General features: G+C 36.1%; 3 protein-coding genes across 8 annotated transcripts in view; 2 read left to right on the forward strand and 1 right to left on the reverse strand.

Annotated features, from left to right (window-relative positions):
• Positions 1-17,025, reverse strand: part of RapGAP1 (Rap GTPase activating protein 1) — a 264,659-nt gene that overhangs the window by 226,862 nt on the left and 20,772 nt on the right. The gene's annotated exons all lie outside the window — the stretch shown is intronic.
• LOC135843717 (uncharacterized) lies at positions 4,556-10,308 on the forward strand. Of its 2 annotated transcripts, XM_065361679.1 has the most exons (9): positions 4,556-4,837; positions 7,440-7,483; positions 7,568-7,675; positions 8,070-8,604; positions 8,718-8,791; positions 8,880-9,020; positions 9,171-9,350; positions 9,446-9,568; positions 9,845-10,308. In XM_065361679.1, the coding sequence occupies exons 1-9, from the start codon at positions 4,801-4,803 to the stop codon at positions 10,052-10,054; spliced, it is 1,452 nt and encodes a 483-aa protein (XP_065217751.1). In that variant the 5' UTR covers positions 4,556-4,800; the 3' UTR covers positions 10,055-10,308. The 2 variants fall into 2 exon arrangements, with proteins under 2 accessions (XP_065217751.1, XP_065217752.1); XM_065361680.1 differs by lacking the exon at positions 7,568-7,675.
• On the forward strand, positions 14,212-15,970 carry LOC135843878 (uncharacterized). Of its 4 annotated transcripts, none has more exons than XM_065361917.1 (5): positions 14,212-14,553; positions 14,747-14,787; positions 14,876-15,004; positions 15,176-15,671; positions 15,839-15,970. In XM_065361917.1, exons 1-5 carry the CDS (start codon positions 14,517-14,519, stop codon positions 15,937-15,939), a joined length of 804 nt encoding a protein of 267 aa, XP_065217989.1. In that variant the 5' UTR covers positions 14,212-14,516; the 3' UTR covers positions 15,940-15,970. The 4 variants fall into 4 exon arrangements, 2 of the variants coding, with proteins under 2 accessions (XP_065217989.1, XP_065217988.1); XR_010558395.1 differs by having other exon boundaries at positions 14,213-14,553; positions 14,876-15,008; positions 15,155-15,671; positions 15,839-15,934; XR_010558396.1 differs by having other exon boundaries at positions 14,213-14,553; positions 14,876-15,008; positions 15,839-15,934.

Genomic DNA, 17,025 nt, shown 5'->3' on the forward strand with positions numbered 1-17,025 from the left:
TCAATTTTTATATACTCGTATAAGACGGTCATCGTCAAGTTATTCCGGCACTTAAGGCGTTTAGATGGCTACATTCGTACGCTACGATCCGACGATCGTATAGGTAAGAATGGGTATACATTTACAAGTATGTACTGCCTAGTCCGACGATACACTGTTTATGAATTATAATAAAAAAGGAATGCGGTCCATTCTGTACACTACATATACTCGTAGTAGGTACGAATAGTACTCGTAGATATACTACGAAGATTGTGTGGACTGTTGCTGTAGTACTCGTACTCGTACTACTACTACTGGTAGATATGTACTTGGTTGTTTGCGCGAATCTCCTGCCGCAGTACGCCGCATGCTGCAGCAAGGCGCACCGTCCCGTCCCGTGTCCATCTTCATCATCGTAGTCGAATCCTTCGCATTGACCTACTAAGTAATTGCACACTGTCTTGTTTCGCTCCAGCTTCAGCATCATCGGCACTTCACTCCGGTATAACATCGTAATAAAATAAGAGCATTAATCTAGATCCAAGAGTTGTCGTACTACGAGTAGGTATACGAGTATCTACAATTCTACACATGCCCGGTCTTATACGTGTAGCAAAACTTACGGGGACGGCGGTTGTCCCTCTTACAGACTGTCCAAAAAGGTGTTTTAAAAAATTCAATTTAATTTGAATAATGTATCAAGTACAAATACAAAATTTCATGTCAATCTCCCGCTATAGGGGAATGAAATACAAGTATGTAACATTACCTAGTGATTACAAATCCGTCAACTCTCATTGAACTTGAATATGGCTCGCTGAAAGAGCAGTTCACTCAGATCACAGAACCGAATTTTGAACTGTCGAAAATCATCGTCAATTTTTGCAACAAATCATTTAAAACTTCTTCTACATCAAAAGTTGACCCCCCCCCCTCACCATCCTTAGATAATTGTCGTCATTTTCGAGTCTGGCAGTATTTCATTATCAACTGCCCAAGTTCATTGAAACGACTTCTCAACGAATTTGAAATTGCTTGAGAAAAGACAACTTTTGCTGGAGGCTCCAGATCAACCGGAAAATGGTATCTTTAATACATAACTATGTACCTAATGTTATAAAATTTCTGACTCACTTTGTTGAGAGTTGCTGAAAATTGTGGGTAATTCTCTCAAAAAATCCCAAAAAGTCTCTCCCCTCCTCCAAAAAATTGGCTTGTTTGCCAGGAACTGTCAGAAATTGACAAAAATGGAAGAAAGTGCCACTTTTACGACGAAAATTGGCTTAAAACATCACTTTTTTGCCTAATAATTTGCCAAGCAGCGTTTCTTTCAGCAAAAATTCTCACTTTTCAGCAAAATTGCTGCTAACAATGGAACATCTTGAGGTATCACACTCCGATTTGAACGGGACCACAATTTTTGGAAAGAGCGTAGTCTAAAACCCCCAAAACCAAATTTTCAGCTGCCCAAGTTCATTTTTCGATTTTTGGCGAATTTTTGAAAATTCAAAATTCTCTGTTTTTGGCGATTTTTGCTTTTTTTAAAGTACGAACTTGATCGGTAAAATGGTCAAAATAAGTCCGAAAACTAATATTAATTACCCTAATCCAAATTTTACCATTTCCAGCCATTCTGGAGCCTCCAGCGCGATTTTTCAATTTCTCCAGAATTTTGAATTTGCTCCAGAAGGCATGAATATGAAGTTGAACAGCTAAAAATCGAGTAGTGTATTATACTCGACCTGTTCAACGAGTTTATCTACATTTGAGCCTATTTTGGAAGTGACACCTCAAGAGTGGTTTTTTGGCCAGCTTTTTTCAAAATTAAAAAATCCAAAAAATCAAAAGTTTCCAGTTTGTGTGGAAATTTTCAAAATTTACGCGAATCGCTGTATTTTGTCCAGAACTAACCCCCCAAATCCAAATTTCAAATCGCGTAAATTTCAAAAATTTCTTCACAAACGGTTACCATTTGATTTTTTGATTTTTTAATTTTGAAAAAAAGCTGGTCAAAAAGCCACTTTTGAGGCGTCACTCTCAAAATCGGCTCAAAGGAGCAAATTCAAAATTCTGGAGAAATTGTGAAAAATCGCGCTGGAGGCTCCAGAATGGCTGGAAATGGTGAAATTTGGATTTGGGTAATTAATATTAGTTTTGGGACTTATTTAGACCATTTTTATTGATCAAGTAAGTACGTACTTGTAAAAAAAAGCACAAATCGCCAAAAACAGTCAATTTTGAAGTTTCAAAAATTCGCCAAAAATCGAAAAACGAACTTGGGCAGCTGAAAATTTGGTTTTGGGGGTTTTAGACTATGCTCTTTCCAAAAATCGCGATCCCGTTCAAATCAGATTGTGACACCTCAAGAGGTTCCCTTGTAAGCATGTCTTTTTTTTTCAAAAAATTACTCATAAGTCTCATTTTTAACCAAAAATTTCCGAAAAATTCTGCTTTGTGCCAAAATTGTGAAAGTCTTGTAGTATTTGGACAATTTATCGTCAAACAATCTTGTTTACAAATATTTGCCAAAAATTTCCAAAGATGAGCCCTTCCTTCTGTTGAAATTATTATCGGAGTTTCGTTTTCTGTCAAAAATGGCGAAAAGTTTCGCCTTTTGTTTAATTTGCTGAAAAGTCTCGTTTTTCTGTCACTCTTTTCCAAAAATTGCACCAATAAGTCGTGAAAAGCCCTTTCTTTGCTAAGATTTTCAGAAGTCTCGCTTTTTGCCAGAATTCGCGAAAATTCTTTCTTCAATTGCCAAAAAGTCTCGTTTTTTTTTTTAGATTTTTAAATTTTGATTTAAATCAGAAAGTTTTAGTTTTTTGTTGATTTTTTTTCTGCATTGAAATGTTTTGCTCTTGCTTTGTCACTCTTTTGGTTACTTTTTGGTTAGTGTTTCAAACTTTTTAAATTATTCTGGAGCCTCCAGCGATTTTTCAATTTTCTCCAGAAATTACAAATTGCGCTGGCGAAGGACCAAAATGAACTTTGGCATCCACTTTGGTTCCCGCGACCGTTTTCGTTCATTACTATCTTTGAAAGTTTGATTTTTTCCGCTTTTTCTGGAATTTTCAAATTGACTAAAATTTTACTTCTGAACTGACACTCCTGGCCTCAATTTATGGGTACGAAAGATCATTTTTGACCCTTCCAGAACGTTTTGATATTTCTAGAGATGATCAGAAACTGTTAGTTGTTGATTAATGTGAGTTGGGTCAAAAGAATCATTCACATTAGTTCACTTTACTAAAAAAAAAAAATCAAATTCTGTAAAAAAAAAATGTTCAAAAATCGCTAGGTATTGAAAGAGTTTTTTTTTTTTTTTTTGTTCAAGGATTCGCCAAAAATTTACTTAAGCTCCTGAAATTTTGGTTACGAAGGTTTCAGGGCAATTTCGTCCAATTTTAAAATCAAAGAAATTACAGCTCGTCGGTGATTTCAATCACATAACAAGCTCGTTCAATGTTAAATTAAAAAACAGAATGAAAGCAATCTGGGTAAGGGTAATACGATAAAAAAGATAAGAGGTCACGTTGAGTTGGTTTTTTTTTTGAAAATATCCATCACAGTCTCAGTATCTGATGGTTAGATCAATTATAATTGTACAGTGTAGGTACAGTATAGTCAATCGGTGGTGAGGAAAAATTTGTTCTTTGTATTGTATTCCGTAATGTCGAAAGGATTCTAGAAAATTATAACGGAAACAATACTCTCGAATATAGGAGCCGACCGGTAGTTTTTTTACATACCTTATTTGCTTTGAAAAGGTTTTCAGCTAACCTGAACCGTCAACCGTGATTAGACTGGGGTAACTGGTCATCGGACAGTGACGTGAACATTGTCAGAAAATTCGTAATCGTAACTGATACATTTTCATATCTACAACTAGTTGTACCTTACTCGTAATAGATAATATGTATTGCAGGTGCGACTGGGCGATTACCTATTATGCAATTATGCAAAAAATATCTAGGTAATAAATCGAAAAAGTTGACGAATACAGGAACAAGAGCATGTTGTTTTGCTATCAATGTCGTGTCGATGTCGGTTGAAAAAGGTTATGAGGTCTTTCTCCCCCCTAAACCCCTCTTTCCAATGCAAATGTTGGCTGTTATCAGATTCAACTGATTTAAAATGCAATAGGTAAACATACATAATACTGTATGTATGGGTAGGTAATTTTCACGAGCCTCAAATGGTCTGAAAATCATGGTCGGATTCGTGATGACTGACGACTGTTGAATGAGCGAATCTTTGCGCGAGTGTCGTAAGAGTTGCCTATTCACGATGCAGTAGGCATTCAAATCTCTCGTTTTGCCCCAAGTATATCTCTGAACAAGAAGCATTCTAACTTTATGTGTTTAACGTTTTCTCTCAAAGATTTTGGAAGTAAATTCTGAAAAATTCTACCGCAGATATAGATATGTATTAATTTTCTTTCGATATGTACTTACTACTTACCTACTTATCTCGCTTCTTGCCAGTAATCGCAAAAATGCTTATCTATGAAATTTTATGTGATACATACAGTATAACTTCGTATTAAATTGGTTTCGAATATCACATTCTGAATAGTTCTACGTATCGAATGAATCCTGCATCATCTATAGACGAGCTTTAATTATTATTACCGCATTGAAATTCGAATTTTTTAACTGAAAAAGTTTCACCTTTAGATTGTGATTTGACTCGTGTTTCTCGCTTTTTTCGCCCGTTTTATGAAAAAAATTTTGAAAATATTTCGCATCCTACAACTTTTTAAAATTTATTTCATCATAATAATTTTTAAATGCGGTATTTATCGCGTAGTGTTGTGTCATGAATTTCCAACTTTTTTGGATCATCTTCGTGACTGGTGAGTACCTACCCAAATACCTACCTATTCATCATAATTTTACCATATCCTCCTCCTAGGTGACGAAAAAAATGGCAATGAACGGGTAGACTGTGGTCATTAGTAGTTTTCTACTTGTTGGGTGGGTTGGAGGTGCCTAGTTTTCTAGAAGACCGCCATTTACTCAACTTTTGCCCCGTTCAGCTTATTGCATAGAGGCATACAGTTTGAATAGATACTCTTAAATTTTCTTGTAAAGACTTCTCAAGTTCTCAAAGATTGTTACTGGGAGCATCTGGATCACCACTTGTCTCAGTTGTGAAAAAATTCAAGTTTTGTACACTTGTGCTTAATGCATAGAGACATAAAATTTGAATTCTCATTTTTTATTTTTTATGAATAAATTTTTATTTTTTATGAATAAATTTTTATTTCAAGGCCTTCTCAAAGATAAGCAATATTTGAACAATTCCTTTGACCATCTGGATCACCCCTTGTCTTAGTTGTGAAAAAGTTCAACTTTTGTCCAGTTCAGCTTATTGCATACAGACCCAAAATTTAAATTCTCATAAGTCTTCAGTTGTTATGATTAAATTTTTTTTGAAAGAGTATAGAATAACTGTAAGCTCCCCATTACTTTCAATTCAAATGGAAGAAAACACATTTCTGCACAAATAAGCTCATTGTATCAAGCCTTGAAATTTGGTTTCTCAAACATTTTAATTTTTAAACACGAAAAAACCAAGGCGATGATTGGACTTTTCTGCCACATTCGCGAGGAAATGTTCGGCAAGAGAATCCTGTACACTGGGTGACATGAGCCTTCTATGTTACTATTTTTTTCTCTTGTCTCGTTGGCAATACTACCTAAGTTCCCGTCTTGTCCCAATACTCGAGGAACTTCATCCCTTGTCATCAATTGCCGGGTCCAGTTTGTCTGCGTTGAAGTCACCATATAATTGACACCTGAAAAGGTGTCTGTCATCTTGTACCTCGCCACATTCGCACAGATCGTCATCAGTCAAGTGCCATCTGTATAGGTTGCATTTCGAGTGTGTTGTTTTGCATCTGATTCTATTCAGGGTTTTCCAGAGGCTGTACTTCAGTTGGTTGCCTTGGGGCAATGATTCGCTCATAGTATTGCTACCTGATGCTGTGTTCCAGATTTGACAGTGTTCAACTTCGGCAGGAGTATTTAATTCATTCACTGTTTTCAGGAAGCTCTGTCTGGATTTTAGTCTGCTCTCTGGTAATTTGTTGTAGCCCTGCATGAGGTGTAGGGGGTTGTGTGTTGCTATAGTTTTTTCTGCTCTGGCAGCCACCTCCCTACATACCTCCGGTGGTGCAATCCCTGCAAGACAATGTAGAGCTGTGAGTGGAGTTGGTATGAGGCATCCTATCACCAATCAACAGACTTCATTCAGGGACACATCTACTTTTTTAGCATGTGCTGATCGTCCCCATGCTGAGCAAGCATACTCTGCAACTGAGTAACACAGTGCTAGTGCTGATGTATGCAGGACCTGTGGTTTAGCTTCCCATCTGCTACCTACCAGCTTTTGGATCAGGTTTGTTCCAGCAGCCACTTTCATTTTTGTTTTTTCACAGTGTTGCCAGTAGGTGAGTGATCTATCCTGTGTCACTCCTAGATATTTGGGGTGGTCATTGTGATTCAGTGCGATGTTTCCCCATTGGATGTTGAGCTGTCTCTTGGCCTCACAGTTTTGCCGGTGGAATGAACAGGTTTCTGTCTTGGATAGATTTGGCCTAAGGTGGTTGGCTTTATAGTATATGTCGAGTTCTTCTATTGCCTGATTCAGTGTGTCTTCCACCTCTAAAAATGTGTCACACTGTGCTATGAGCGCCAAGTTGTCTGCATAAAGGAAGTGACGTGCAGGACCACCAATTGGTTGGTCATTGGTGTAGATATTAAAAAGGATGGGTGACAGGACACTTCCCTGCGGCAAGCCATTCTTTTGCCTTCTCCAAGTGTTGTTCTTTCCATCTAAAGTCACATAGAACCTCCAGTCTTTAAGCAGTGTTGCAATGATCTCTGTTAATTTGTAGTACCTAGTCAGTTCATAAATCTTGCACCAAAGTAGCTGATGAGCGATGACACACTGTGTCAAACACTGCAGTGAGGTCCACAAACACAGCACCAGTGACCTTGCACTGTTCAAAACCATCCTCTATGTGCTGTGTTAAACTCAGGACCTGAGTAGTACAAGATTTCCCAGGTCTGAAACCTGCTTACTGACTGATTAGGTTCTTGTCAATGTGTTCAGCTACTCAATTTAGGACCACCCACTCAAATATTTTATACAGATGGCATAGTAATGATATAGGGTGGTAACTTTTAGGGTCATCTGGGTCTTTGCCTGGCTTCTGGATAGCAATGACGTGGGCCCTGCTTCCATGATCGAGGTATTTTCGATGTTTCTACACAGGTGTTGTACAATTCCTGGATCCAGGTAACAGTTCTTGGTCCAAAATGCTTTATCTGCTCCACATACATTTTATGTTACTATACATGTGTTCTAAGATCAACTACCAAGATCATCTATACCACCAACAATATGATCATGCTCATCTAATGTACCCAATTTTTTCACTTGTTCTGCAGTTATTCTTACCAACGAGAGGTCGTCCGCAGACGCAAGACCAGATGTAAGTGTAGCCGGTGATTAATATGTAATTATCATTATTTCATTTATAAAACCAAGACTATTCATCATGTTTAAATTTTTAAAGGTTGATATTCAATCGTTTATTAGAGAGATTGTCGAAGTGAAAAAGGAGCTGGCAACGTTGACGAATGATGAAATAGCAGCTTTAATTATCAATCTAAAAAAAAGTCATGTAAGTATCTCGTTTTTTCTGATTTGTATACTACATTTTTCAATAAAACCATGAATATCTACTTTGAAATGTATGTGCATGAACCTCAGCGCAAAATTTTTCGCCATTTCGATGGGTCGCGTCAAGTTTTCAAATCCAATATCAGCGACTGGAAAGGGGAGGGGCAAGGAGAAGTAGATTGCCCGGTTGTGGGTGGGGGGGGAGGGTCAAAATGAAAAATGTTTGAGATTTTCGAGCTCAACGCGAAGTTTTATACAATTTCGATGGATCATGCATAAGATTCCAAAACCATGTTCCGTCATAGTCTTGAAAGGGAAAGGAAGGGAAGGGAAGGAGAGGAGAGGGTAGGTGTTACATCTTGTCGGTTAAATTACAGGCTATTTCATATTTTCAGCAAAATGAAACTCATGTATTGGAGAAACAACTGCAGGATGAGACCATTTTACGAAGACAACTGCAATCGTTACTCGATTTCGGAGAGCTAATCGAAGGTTTTGTGGATCGGTGCTACCCTAAGTGGGCTAGTAATCGAAGTCCTAAGTCCTATACACCGATAGAAGTTTGGCAAAATCTTTTTTTAAACGTAGAAAATCCGGAGGTTATGTTTCTCAAAAAGGAATTACGAAAGGCCGGTATTTCGAAAGCATCATTCGTCGAAATTATAAATCAGTTTTTAAAAGGTAGAAACGAAAAGGCACACTATATGATGTCACCTAAAGAACGACAAGACGCGTATCCTGAATTACTCAAAATACTAGATGACCCCGAACGATTAGTAATGAATGTTATTCTCAAGTCTACCCTGACGTTTAAAAATAATTATGGAATATCGGAAAACAAATGGGATCCTTATTCAACAGCTTCGCCAACTACATCCACTCCTGATCCTGACGCTAAATTAATCAAGGAAATTTTAGAAGAAACAAAAGGTATATATCTCTATCTCTTGTGAGCAAGTAAATAGGGGAATATCAATAATATTGAAATGTCGCCCAGTTAGAATTTATTGCTAAATATGTCTTGTATCGGTTTTCATTTTCAGGAGATCGGGAATCAATTAAATTACTGGAATTGTGTGCGTCTAAAATTGAATACCACGAAGACGATGTGGAAGCAGTAATGCAAATTTATGAATATATCTCTTTTATTTTGCCATTTTTCTGTTCTCGCTAAATTTAAATTGTATCTATGTTTTCATTAATAGGCATTGACGAAATTCATCCAGCAGTTGAATGATAAACCGGGTTCAACAAAAATAGAACCTCGTGCTTTTTTTGCGCACAAATACCAAGCTTATGTTTTGTTTGATAGTTTTGATAGCGCCCATTTAACGTGGACGAACATAGTAAGTTGTTAGTCTGACTCTGAATACACATTTTGATATTCTAGGTACATATGTATATTCTGTAATATAAGTACATATTTAAAAAGTGTTCGAATTTATTTTTTTTTAAAAAAAGCGATGCTAGTAAATTATTTCGCATTTGCCTTTCAGAAATCTTCTCCGAAGAAAGTTACTGGTCTTGTTCCTCAATATCTTGAAAACATGGCTCTTAAAACTGTGGATACAATACCTTTGTTAAACGAAAATGCGGCCGAGTTGAAAATTTGCGAAATTAAAAACCCATCCGACCCAAGTGTTGAGAGCTGGGACGCTAATAAGGTCATAGGCGAGGTACAAATACATAATAATCACTTATTAATCTGTTAGTTCGTTAAAATGATTCATTTTGCATAACAGTCTCCATTGTAATATTTCGTTGATAATAGTTCCAGGACGGTAAAATCATCAGAAAGAATAGGATCAAAGAATTAAGGAAGATGGCGGATAACAAAGCAGTGATGGTTAGATTCGATACCTTGGAAAGTATCCTGATCGCCTATCAAAAAATTGTGAGTACCTAATTATGAAGAATATGAAAATATATTTTTCCCACGTCTTCTGAGGTCGCCCGTATAATGTTTTCGAATCACCCATCCCAAATTTTCATTAAAAAAAAATCAGAAACACTAATCGTTTAAAAAAAAAATTCATTATTATTATTTTTTTTTCAAAATGTACCTAGTCTAATGGAATCTCAGCTTACAGTGAGTATACTTTACTCACATAAGCAACCCGGAACTCCTGATCTTACATAGATACTCACAATGTAATTTGATTACCTATAGAAATATTCGCTGAAAACGATGGCGGCCGAAGTGAGCATTACCCCGCAAAATAAGTCATACCCTGGAAAGTATACAGTTATTCCGTGGAATGTACCCGAACAGCCATCAAATGACTCCATTGGGGAAAAAACTGACACTCAGCAGATAAAGCCGGACAAAAAAAAGGTTACACGTAAAACGCCGCTATCAACACGCGGAATATACTTTTAAACACGCCTAATTAATATAAAATGCGCGAGTTGATAAGTACGCGCAAGATTAGCAAATTTTTTCATTTTTTTGTTTCCAAAAAAACTGATAAAATGTTGTAATGTCAGATTCGTCTTTTCATTAGGTATACCTATACCTATTATCACTTATCAGCCTTTTAAAAACCAAATAAATTTTATCATGTCTTTCAACACGTTGTCAAACTTTTAAAATTCCATAAATTTTGGTTTTTTCAATATATGTACCTATAGAACTTTGAACTTTTACATGACTTTCGAATTATAAAAGCTAGCACTTCGGTAACAACCATAATATATTAAAGAGGATAAAATTTGGAATAAATTCGTGTTACTCGTATAAAACACACATGTGCTCACTGCTCACTGAAAATTTTGAGTAATATCAACTCGACTTTGGCATACGAAAAAGATGAAGAATTCTAAAAATAACGTAATATTGCGTGGAATTCAAATGTTTTTACATATATTAATTGATGTTGAATTTGAATATGTTCAAATTATGTTTCTACAAAAGTTTTCTTCCAACTCATTAGTTTCCGTAACAAATTGAAAAAACTACAAAAATTTCACCTTCTTCACTTAAACAATTGAAAATATGTAAATTGCCATGCTGGTCCACTCACCCTCTAGGTAGGTACTTCAGTGATTGGTCCAAATAATCGTATGGTATCAAAATCTTACATTTTTGTCAATTTTGACAGTTAATTCCTTTGAAAATAAATATGCATCATTTCCTACCTTGGACGCTATTTTCCTTTATTATAAATTCTACAATACTGAAATTATAAGTAGCTAGTCCTGTTCATAAATTTCTCGGACTCTATCTACATAGATGAACACATGAATTGACCTCAACTATGTTAAACAGAGAGGAAACAATGCTATCAATATTCTGAAAAAACTCAGTCAAACTAAATGGGGTGCAGACAAATGGGCATTATTACAAATATATACACAAGTCACCTCCAATTCATTATTGACTACTGATTGATTATCTACATATAATTCAGCTGCCAAATCAGACCTAGATAAATTAAATTCCATTAGAAATCACGCTGTTTGTCTCTCTACAGGAGCTTTCCACACAAGCCCCATCTCAAAACTTATCACAGAAATAGGTACCACCACACTGCAAGAAAGGAGAAACTGCCTTGCTTTGAAATACTATCTCAAGATTGCTGTGAACCCATACCTACCACCTAAATTACTTCATGATTTTTTATTCAAGCCTTGAAAACCAATATGCTACCTATATAAATCTTTTGGAAATCACACTAGAGAACTGCTTGTCTCCTACAATATTAATCCTGCCAACTTAAATGATATCAAAGGAAAAGTTCAATCTTATAAAAACATTATACCACCGAATCCAGTCACCTCATATCACCAAAGCAGGTGAGAAGAAGTAATTCTAGCTAAGATCCGCATAGGCCACACCACATTCACACACAACTCACTTTTCTTGGAAAAATCTCTGAAAAAATGCCCCCAACTTGTGATACAAATGTAACCATTCAACATATACTGGACTCATGCATACTATAATTACTACACATGAAAAGTGGTGTTATGCAGCCCATATACTAGATAAACCTCAGACTTTTTGCCATTTTTGGGGCCCATCTGGACTTTTTGCAGGCCAGTACCAGGCTGCAAAAAGTCTGTTGTGTTTTCACTCGCCACAGACATTCAAAAACAAGCCAACACAGTGTGTATATGAGGCAGAATACCATTAAAGACCTGCATTATCCAATTTTATGAACTTGGCGTTACATGCATGAGCTATTCGAGTTCCTCACCTCTCTAGAAGTGAATGAAAACATTTTTTTGACGGTAGAAAAAGTCTGGGGAATGGGAATATCTAAAAATACATACACCTGAGTGGGGAGCCATCTTTGAATACTGAAAATTGAATTACAAGCCTAAATATAAGTCTTTCTCCAACCCAATGGAGTATATACCTTCTTTCCATTGCCCAGCAGAGAGCTGCTTTGAGAACACATGGAAAAAATCAAGTGCACCCCTGCTAGAGCAAACCAAATGTCAGTCTGCAAAAAGTCGGTGAAATGCCATGGGATCACGTTTTTTTTAGAAAAATTGCATCTTCCATTAAAAAAACTGACCTAGCTATTATATTATGTAATGTAATTGTGACAAAACAATTTTGAAAAGCCAAGTTACGTTTAATCCTTGCAAAAGTATGTAATATTACCTACATTTAGAGATATTTATGAAAAAATTTCATCAACATCAACCTGAGTGAGAGAAGATTGCTGTTAAAAAATGCGAGTTGCTCAAATCATACTTGTTGATGGTTGCTCAAATTGTACCATGATTTCAATACAGATAAATGTAATGTTATTGAATGTTGAGAAGAAAAAATATGGAATATGGTCTGCAGACGATATGGAGGGCTCTTTGGAAGAATATGGTGAAAATAAAATTGGTTTGAATGAGTGCTGCTGTCAACACGAAATACCCAACCCACCTTTCTTTGACATTTTAGAGGCATTGTAAAAAGTCGATCAGATGAAGGAATGAAGGTCAAAGGGTGGGGGGGGGACATTATATGGCCACATAGGGAAGATTAAAATTTGATTTTGAGGTGGTGGGAGGTCACAAAGCTTTATTTCTATCAATTTCTTTCATGGGTACGATTTGAGAAACTGGTGGTACAATTTGAGCAACTGGGTCCCTAAATTGTACCTTTTTGAGACCTTTGCACGGATTCAAATAGCGCCTTTGCTATTTGAGATGCAGTTTTTGTTTTTGCACTCTAAGGTAGGCAAAAGACAAAGGTACAATTTGGTGCATGAATGGTTTCCAAAAAATAATTATAGCACAGTCCAGGTTGAAAAAACTAAAAAGTGGCACGATTTGGGCAACCTTACCCTATATGTATAAAATGAATGTACTAGGAAATGACTTCAAATATGATCATCTGAAAGCTGATGATGAAAATCTGTGCCAAAAATTGTTCATTTTTTTTGGTGTCCAATTTTTTTAATGATATTCAAACACATTATTTTTTCTTGGTGTTTTTCTCAAATTTTTTTTTCAATGCTATTTTTCTTGTTATATTTTGTTATATTGTTGAACTTATTTGTAATCATCTGTGCAAAATAAATTAATACCTTGTAATGTGTGTCACAGCAGATGTAAAAAAAAGCCCGAATTTCTGGGCATCTTTAAATAAATAAAATTCATTCATTCATTGTTTTGAACTTCTTCAATTACATACATTTATAGGGGGGGGGGGTGAATACGAGTCCTGAAAGGCAATTCTTATTTTTTAAAAATGAAATATACATTTTTTCGAGCAATGTGAACCTATGCGAATAATTCTCTCAATTCAACTCCCACACATCAACATCTACTTACTAGTTTTGGAACATTCTGGAGTCTCGAGCGATTATTCAATTGTCTCCAAAAAATTTCAAATGCTCTAATAACGTAAAAAATGAACATTGGCATTCACTTCGGTTTGTGTTTATTAAATGCCTTCTCAACCATTTTTGTTGTGTACTGTTTTTAAAAATGTGTTTTTTTTTCACTTTTTGTGGAATTCACAGAGTGGTCAAAATTTCACTTCTCAACTCACACTCCTGGAATTCCTACGTCCAATAAAACTAGGAAAGGTGAAGATGTTAGCTGAATAATGCCATGCCATATAAATTGATGGCAAGTTTAGGTATTACTTCTCTATTAAATTTTACTTGGGCAGATAACTTCTGAGAAATTTGACCACATCTTATTAATTTTCTTTTAATATTATATCCTACCTACCTATCTAATTTAATTGAGGCTTTTTTAATGGAAGAAATTTGTAGAATACTACTTGAGCAGATGATTTCGATAGAAAGAAGATGATATCAAAGTTCTTAGCATTTATATACACGTGGAAATATGTACGGAATCGCTCTGAAATTGTATGAGATGATTGTTTCACTATGTATGTATGAATTGGTTTTTAATACCACATTCTGATTAGTTCTTTACATTGAATGTTTAGATTGTATGTAATTGGCTAGGCATCTCCTGAGTTTTAGCATCTCTACATAAATAAGCAGATGTGGAAATTTTTTAATACTTATCTATTGATACAAAATTTTATGAGATAAACAGTTTCATATTAATTGGTGTTTTGATATCACATTCTGAATAGTTCTACTATTAAATGAATATTGTATGTCGTCGAGTGAAGCTTGAATTGAGTATTACCTTCAATTTTGTGACTGAAAAAGTTTCACTTTGGATTGTAATTTGGCTGGCGTTTTTCTTTTTTTTTTGTTGTTGTTGTATGCTGTACGTTTTATACGTTTTACGACTACCTATGTAGAATTCTTTGGAAACACCAATTTTCGCGCCCAAAACTTTTGAAAACTTATTTGATTGTAATAATTATTTACTTTTAAGCGGTATTTACCGCGTAGTGTTGTATCATGCGTCTCCTGAGTTTTGGCATCTTATTCTTAACTGGTGAGTACCCAACTATACCTATTCATCATAGTTTAACAATACCTCCCAGGCTCCCAGGCTCCCAGGTAGGAAAAAAAACAAATAAGTAGGAAACAAGTAGGCTGTAGTCAATAGTAGTTTTCTACATATAAGATCGCCCGATGCAGGTACATACTTATACTCATCTAATGTAATTTTTTCACTTGTTCCGCAGTTAATCTTATCAATGCGAGGCCGTGTGCAGATGAACATCTAGTAAGAATACCCCACGATTAAGCGATGATCACTATTTTAATTACCAAAGAAAATCAAAATTATTCATCCTGTTTTAATTTTTATATAGGATGGTTTTAAATTGGTTTCTGATGCGCTCGAGAAAAGAAAGAACCAATTTAAAGGAATGTCGGATAATGAAAAAACTGATTTTCTGTACAAAGCATTAGACAAACTTGACAACTTATTAGTTGAATTTGTAAGTATCTCGTTTTTTCTGTTGTCTGATAAAACAAGGTTCAGTCATTTGGAGATGATTTTAGTTATGTAGTACCAGAAGCACCTCGATGGACATTTAGTCTAAGGTGACACACCTTGTCGACTAAATTATAAATTATTCTATCGCTAGGCTTACTATCAATATGCTCAGGAGGAGGAAAAACGTTTACGAACAGAACTGCAGTCACTACTCGACTTCGGAGAACTCATCGAAGGGTTTGTGGCTGAAGCTTACCCCAAGTGGGCTGGTCCCAGGAGTCCAAAATCCTACACGGAACAAGTCTGGGAGAATGTACTACTAAATATAGAAAATCCCCGGGTGTTGTTTGTAAAAAAAGAATTAGAAAAGGCTGGTTTATTGGAAACGGATTTCATCAAAATAATGAACGACTTTTTACAAGGCAGAAACTATAACGCTCGTTATATGATGACGCCAAAAGAACGGGAAACCGCATATCCAGCACTTCTTGGAATTTCAAATGATCCCCAACGATTAGTTATACGCTTGATATTGGACTTCGCCTATAACTTTAAAAAAGACAATAAAATCGAGCTTAAGCCGATTTCAGACAAGGGCAACGTGCCTCCACCTGCTACACCTGACCCTGACGCTGATTTAATCGCGGAAATTGTCTCAAAAACCCAAGGTATTTATATCTCTATCTCTGTAGTAGGCAGGGAAATAGTGAAATATCGAAGTACGATTCTTCTAGTCAATGGCCTTAAAAGTATATATTAACATTTTTTACCACCTAGCATTTATTACATACTATAGGTATCTTACCTTATGTTTTGTATCGGTTTGAATTTTCAGTAAAGCGCTCAGCATTAAAATTATTGCAATTACAATCGCCCAAAACGTATTATTACAATGAACATGAAGTGGAGGAGGTAAAATTCGAATTACGAACCTAGCTCGGTCGTTTGTATTTTGCAATAGTCCTGATAGAGGGGAGATATGCCGGACCTGTAAGGGTTATATAGGATTAAGTATATGTGTTGGTAACACTGATCACGCGTCGCGACACAGGGCTACAAGCCCACGGAGCGGCGCTGCGGCCGATTGTTATATTGTTGAGGTACGTAGTGATCGGACGTGTCGACGCAGTATAATCTCGGTGGTGTATTATAGCCATAATTGGCAAGAAAGCGTATTATATTAGTTTTAATTGTGTTTAATTATAAGTAATTAGTGTTAAGTGTAAAGTATCGTGTTGATACTAAAAACCTTCTTCAAAGGTATTTAATTGTGTTTATTACGTTTAATACATAGTGTCTTACACGTGACTACATTTTACTTATTGTGTGATATAATTGGTATAGCCTTTGGCCGGGGTAAGTAATATTCTCAGAGTATTCAGCTTATGCAGTATCACCAAGTGGTACATAATATCATTATATTTACATTGGCGCCTAACGTCAAGTACTTTTTCATTTTTTGCTTATTGTCTACAGACAAATAGAGAGCCGCTAGAGCTCGTACACGCTTGCTATTTTTCTTTTTGGTGGTAAATCCGCAAATAAAAGATTAAAAAGTGGCTTTATTAATAATCTAGACATAAGTAGGAGCTTTTATTTGCATTTTCGCGTAGGTTAATTTGAGAAAATTAGCCAAGAAGAGGCGAAGCAAAAGCACTCGAATCAACGTGGTACGTGCTGCCACCGCCGCCCCGTCCAGCCGCCGAATTCGGAAAACGGAGCCGTTGTCGCTGCCGCAACCTCGGACGATTTTACTGTCGCAGCTGCCGCTGCACGTAACGTATTTTTCAACACGAGGTGTTTTCGCGCGTTTTTAAACAGCGTGATCTACCACGTTGCGTATATATACGCATTTAATTGTACATATTATTATTTGTGACTCGTATTACTTGTAATAAAATTTATAACTACACAGTAGTGAATTTATTTTGGCGCGTATGTCAAACTTGAGACGTAGTGAGAGAAGTATAAGCCGTGTAGATTACAACGAGGTAACTCTACAAGGGGGAACTCATAGGCGCA

Source organism: Planococcus citri, chromosome 4 (genome assembly GCF_950023065.1).
Source record: "Planococcus citri chromosome 4, ihPlaCitr1.1, whole genome shotgun sequence".
Classification (NCBI taxonomy): Eukaryota; Metazoa; Arthropoda; class Insecta; order Hemiptera; family Pseudococcidae; genus Planococcus; species Planococcus citri.

Excerpts from the sequence above, each read along its gene's own strand:
- LOC135843717 (XM_065361679.1), top strand. The coding sequence starts at position 4,801 with ATGAATTTCCAACTTTTTTGGATCATCTTCGTGACTG. Across the intron at positions 7,484-7,567 it reads CCGCAGACGCAAGACCAGAT|GTTGATATTCAATCGTTTAT; the intron begins GTAAGTGTAGCC and ends AAATTTTTAAAG. Across the intron at positions 8,792-8,879 it reads ACGAAGACGATGTGGAAGCA|GCATTGACGAAATTCATCCA; the intron begins GTAATGCAAATT and ends TTTCATTAATAG.
- LOC135843878 (XM_065361916.1), top strand. The coding sequence starts at position 14,517 with ATGCGTCTCCTGAGTTTTGGCATCTTATTCTTAACTG. Across the intron at positions 15,005-15,154 it reads ACAACTTATTAGTTGAATTT|GCTTACTATCAATATGCTCA; the intron begins GTAAGTATCTCG and ends TTCTATCGCTAG. Across the intron at positions 15,672-15,838 it reads AATTGTCTCAAAAACCCAAG|TAAAGCGCTCAGCATTAAAA; the intron begins GTATTTATATCT and ends TTGAATTTTCAG.